We start from the raw sequence: 6000 nt of genomic DNA on the forward strand, positions 1-6000 counted from the left end.
GCCAGTTTTTTGTACGGCATTGCACCTTGTGACCTTCTGTCTTAAATATTAAAGTTGCAGTGGGTATATTAGTCACATCAAAAAACAAAAACTGCGTTGGTAAATTCAGCACACAGTGATGATAGGAAGAAAAGGAGCAAACCTATTGAGGATGTTTTTATATTTGAAGTTAATTATCCACTAGTCATTAAAATGGTGGTTCAATCAATCTGAATACAGTTTCACTGACTGTGAAGGAAAGGATGTTCCACTCTGACGAAGCCATGTCTGGATATAAGTGTATGTAGGACGTCACATTGGTCCAGTTTGCTTTGAGTTTCGTGTGTGAACAACGGTGCTCTGTTGTTCTTGTATTTGTGAAATGTTTGGCTGTATGGACAGCCAATGGTTATGAATTGTTACATGTAACACACTGAAGAACCTTAACGGTAAGCAATAAACCTTCCATCAAAGATATTAAGTGGAAGTCAGACTGTACAGAGAGCATGTGTTAGCCTGTCCATGCATCTCCTCAGTGGCTTTAAGTTTAGGCTTGGCTGCTACAGTGCACATTTATATTACTCACTGACATAATCTGCAACAAAGTGTTGTGTCTTCAGTCAACGGTTGCTTCATAAAAAAACAACATCTGCTACTAATGTTATCAATGCTGGTTAACTGTTGTGTCTGTGATGTTAAGAAGAATGTGATTAACAGTTTCAAATGATAGATTAATAGAATAGATTACACTGAGCTCAGTTCTGACTATTTTCTGAGTGGCTTCTTACTTTCACTTATTTAATTAGTTTAAGTTCAAATTTCCTGATTAACCATCAGGGAAATTAGTCTTTAGAAACATATCTGAAATTGAGACATTTTGTCTTCTAGAGAGAATTTCCAGCAATATGATAGTATATGTTGACTAAATGCGCAATAAAGCGCATGGTGCCTTTCAACTGTTCAACCAGAAGCTAGGCCTCCGTGGGAGGAGAGTAAGAACAACTTTGCTAGCCCAGCTTGGATTTGAGTCTGATCCTAGCTAATGTCTGGTCACACAAAATATATTTAAAAAATGTGCAGAATTATTTCTCGTGTGTATAGGTGTATATGTAAACAAATATATATATTACTCTTTTTTTTTTTTTTTTATCCTGTTCTATATTCAATGTGTGCAGCATGAAGGGGACTACCTACTCTAATTTTGTTGTGCACCCACTCTGGCTCGAGGAAAATAAATCTTTATCACTGATTAGGAAGAGCTAGGTAAAGTCTAAACCAACAGTTATAATAATTCCTTACGTCATGAAGATTATATTTTCATTGAAACTCTTTAAGAGGACTGTCTGTTATTTAGATTGGTCTCAATGATAAAGCAGGACATGATGTACATGGACATGTTCCTGGACCAACATTGCTATCAACCAAGCGAAATCCTCTGAGCTCATCAGCATTCTGCTGCTCTGCTTCTTTCAAAACTACTTTGTGCTTCTTCAGAAGTTAGCCAAGATTGCCAAGTTAGTACAGCTGAAGTTAGCACAATTGAACAAATTCCTTGGTAAAACATAACAAATCTTCTGAATGCATGTCTTCAAGTCTTATATATATATTTCATCTCTAAAGTGTAGCATCTGCCTAGATCTGTAACTACATGAGTTACTCTGGGCTCGCTAATTAGCTTGCTAATTAGGCTATGGTATGATAAAAAAGTAACCCTGCCATTAAGATAGAAAATTGTTAACTAATAAAAAAAAAATAATAATAATTTACCCAGGACCTCTTGCTGCTATTCCGCCTCCATCTATTTTTTCTTCTTTTGGGATTTTTTTGCAGTTGGCATCCAACAAGATGCACTGGATGCATCTTCATACTTACTGCATGAAATCAGGACATTCTACAATATTCTGCTTATCTGTTTAGAAAATGTCCAAATAAATGAAATTCCATTGCACGCTCTCACTGCTACCTTGCACCCAGGCAAGCACTCTCTCTCTATCTCTCACTCACACACACACAAGAATAGAAATGATTGGAAGATGAATGCAGTTTACTGGAGAATGGCACTTCAGGGCACTTTGACCACAGTGGTCCTCTCCACTTTGCTGACTGATTTCATAACATTAAAGAAATTCATTTAACAGAAATATGTTATCGTATGAAAGCGTAAAAATATCCTCAAGTTTAATGAGCAAAGAGTGGTTATTATTAAAAATAGCTCTGAATGAATCGTGGAACCAGCCTTCTTCAAATATATGATCTAAACAGGTGAAAGGTTGAGGCGTACGTGGAGGTGAAAAGTTGTGGTAGGGTCTGTTAAAACACAAAAAACAAACCATTAAGATTTGATTATCTCCATAGACAGTAGACAGTAGGTAAAGCTAGGGGAAAAGAGGTTTGCACATATAGAAGGTTTTGACTGACCTCCTGGAAGTATGTATCGGCAAGAGCCATAAAAAAAAGTATTATAAAGGGCAAAATGAAATTGGAGATGCCTTTGTTTTCAATTAAGAAATAAAGTAGCTGATTAAAAAGTAATGTTTACTCACTGTACCAGAAATGTAAAATTAGTCAGTCGGCAGCATTATGACACAGATTGGACTCAAAGTTTAAAAAACATAATGACACTATTGGGCCTATATATCAGCCTCAGTGCCACAGTTGAAGCCTATCGTCTTCTAAACCTCGACAACATTATACATCTTTCCCTGACATTCATTCAGCTCCTATCTCCTCACTTCTCTTATCATACCTCCTCGCATGCAGCTCATGCTTTCTTTACCCTCCTCTCTGGGGACTTTACCTCCCTCTCTGTCTGTTTGTGTCCCATCCATCGTTACCATCTTCTCCCTACGTCTTATTCCCCTTTTCCTCTCGGGTGACTTGTGTGTCAGGGTTGACAGAGATATTCTGTACCTGTCCCATCTGGTCCTGTGGGAGAATTGGTGTGTGATGTTGACCGGGATGACGGACGGCAGTGCCTAGAAACCCAGCACCTGAGGAGGGAAGGAGGCTGTCCTTGTGTTGAGAAGAGAAGCTGCATGTTGACAGAACTGCTGAAGTTCCTGCTCTCTTCCCTAAACATATATATCTGTATCTAACGTGAGCTCATATGCAATGAAATTTAACTTACTTTAGTTAGATATAAACTCGTATCATTACTTTCGGTTAAAAATGTCTTAGGCAGAACCAAAGAATGAGAGTGAACCTGATTTAAATTTTACATTAAAATGTTTTAATGCTTTTAAATATCTATACAAGTATATATAATTGAATTTGCACAAGATATTGTCTTTAAAGCAGACAAAGCCAAGACCATATGTCTCTATTCATAGATATACTGAGGATTCAGCATAAGCTTTTCAATACAAGGCTAATAAAGCACTGTATTTTTTGTTTTTGGCTATCTTGTCTATAGGTCATGATAAAATTACAGCCAAACTAATTGTGAAGAGCCAAGGATATGGTGGTATAACAAGGACAAGAGATTAGACATATATACATATCGTAAACAAGCTTTGCCAGATTACTTATTATTATACCACGTTATCTGAGATAAAACTCAAAGTGAGCATGGCTAACAATCCTTATATTTCATAAGGTTGTCCTCAATAATGGCAAAGAAGGTTGTACAAAGTTGAAGCAGGAAGTTTTCATCTGCATTCATCTGTGATCTGGGGATTTGTATACACATCAGAGTACCTGACCTGCAGACCAATTTCTAGAGATGTCACCTGATTTTGAGATCTTAGCAATTGTAAGGATGTGCAATGTTACCATAACTGCCAGGAATGATTGCTTTGAAAATAAAGTTTTAAATACTGTGGCTAACCTTTCAGGCAAGATAAGAACAAAACAAGGGTAAGTGGGAGGAAAAGCATTACAATAGAGAACAGGTGAAATTAAGGGCAAGTGAGGGGAAATGCTGTCTGATCCACACTTTGCCCTCCACATCTCACTCCAGTAGGTATTGTTAATGCAAAACAATGTTGTTTACCAACCAACTTAAGCATCAGTAAGAATAAGCATATGCGTTTCAAACAAAAAAAAAAAAATAAAGCACGTGAAAGAGTATCAAAAATGCAAAAAAAACAGTAGATCTAGTGACCAACCTCTCTTCCAAACAACCACCCATCTTATTGTTCTTGGTCTCCAGCCAGTGTTGTACGTGCCACCAACTGGGCTAGAGTGGAGAATATATTTTCTAACTAGAGAACAAGGGTCCACAAGGACATGGGTGGATGATGACACACAGAGGCAGAAACTATGAACGTGCCTAAACAGTGCTGCATGCTAATAAATCCATGGGTCTGTGAAAGGCCTGGATCAATGGCAACTGGAGGCCAAGTAAAACTGATGGATGACAGCCCTAGAACTTAGAACTGATAGAGCTGAAGTCTGTAGTTTTTAAGTCACAAAATGACTTTCTTTACAAGAGTGCAATGAGCATATCAGCCTCACAGGGCTGCTAGCATGACTATAGACGACAGAACAACCCAAGTAGGTATGAAAATGACGAGAAAAGCAGCTTCTAGAGGGCAGAACTTCACAGTATCCTCTTATCACTCAGAATAATGTAATAGAATAAACTTTATCTCCAGAAACGACTCCATACAAACTCATGTTCCCTGTCTTGCGTGACACAGATGGTGACGTTAGGGATTTTATAAGATCAACTGCAGTGGAATTTTCAACTTTCAGCATATGTCTTGTGTTTGTTCCACTGTGACAGAGTACACAGTACTCATGCAGGCCAGCTTTAGGATTAATGTTTTCATTTGAACCTGTGATAAAGAAGTATTGATTTTGCTTAATCGCACTCTTAATACGAGAAATCCATTGTGAAACATTAAATGTTCCACTGAACTATTGATCTTTGCTTTGGGTCAAAAGCAGCAAAGATCTGAGGCCAAAGTATTAGGAACAGAGCAACACAATATATCAAGTTGAGCAAAAAAGGACAAGCTAAAAAATTAAAAGAAAATATGTAATATATATATAATGTGAACGAAGTACAATAGAATCACATAACTATAAGAAAATAATAACACATAGAAAGACTAGGAATAATTTCAAAATGTAAGGCTCCCTTCAGGAGAATGAAATTTTTAATCTAATTGTGAGAAGGTGAGCGCGCGCACTTTGTGATGACGCGGGACATAAAGACTGTTTGGACATGTACACGCGGGGTGCACACACACACAGATGGACTCTTGAACAGCGTGTACATATTTTAAGTACTTGGTGACATGTTTGGCGTGGCGTGCGCCATGGACGCTTCTGCGCCAGAAACTCGGCCCGCTGCGTCCCTCACTCACCACAACCACAACTCACCCGTGACAGTTTTCTCCGCGGTCTAGCATCCAGGCGTGTAGTGAGGTACCCATCCTCGTCCCACTCTTCATCTGTCCGTTTGTGAAGACTCTGGTCTTTCATACACTCACGTACACTCATCTGCACTCCCGGTCCGGTTCCACTGCTCCTCTGCGGAAGCGCGCGCCGCTGCAGGGGCGGACTTTATCGAACAGGGGGCAAGGGGGCGCGGCCCACTGCGCTCAGGGTTGTTTGTATTTCTTTATTATGTTGGTTATGGAGTATTTGTACAAAGTTATTGTGTGACGTGTGAATATATGGTGTGTGAGAAAATGAAATAGTGCATTGTTTATTTTGGTGTTGAGTTGTTATGATTAATAATGCTGTATGGACCATTATGATTTTTGGTGATCCCCTTAATAGTGGTTTCATCCAATTGGGCTCAACCAGCAGCCCTATTTAAGGGAGCCTCATTCAGCTTCTGGAGGGCTGGGAGGGAAGTACTATAACCTGCTGTGAGGTTATGCTAGTGACATTTTGTTCTTGTGTTTTGTCTGCTCTCAGACTGTGTTTAGAGTATTTGTGTTACAGGAAAAGAAAAGTTGTTTTGTTTTTTTTTACTGGCACCTGACACTTTGCTGCCTCCTGTTTCCAACCTCTTTCACTTGAATCCAAACTCGCCTAGATCCCTTTATTCGGGAAGACCGTTCTGGT

The 6000-nt window shown here is 38.9% G+C and overlaps 1 protein-coding gene across 1 annotated transcript in view; it reads right to left on the minus strand.

Moving 5' to 3' along the window:
• LOC124061065 (inactive N-acetylated-alpha-linked acidic dipeptidase-like protein 2) overlaps positions 1-5398 on the minus strand; it is a 466730-nt gene extending 461332 nt beyond the window's left edge. The window contains exon 1 of the mRNA XM_046392589.1: positions 5308-5398. Within this exon, the coding sequence (XP_046248545.1) occupies positions 5308-5378 (71 nt within the window). The 5' untranslated portion in view covers positions 5379-5398. The remainder of the gene's footprint in view (positions 1-5307) is intronic.
• Between the last annotated feature and the right edge of the window lie 602 nt (positions 5399-6000).

This window comes from Scatophagus argus, chromosome 6 (assembly GCF_020382885.2).
Source record: "Scatophagus argus isolate fScaArg1 chromosome 6, fScaArg1.pri, whole genome shotgun sequence".
NCBI lineage: Eukaryota > Metazoa > Chordata > Actinopteri > Scatophagidae > Scatophagus > Scatophagus argus.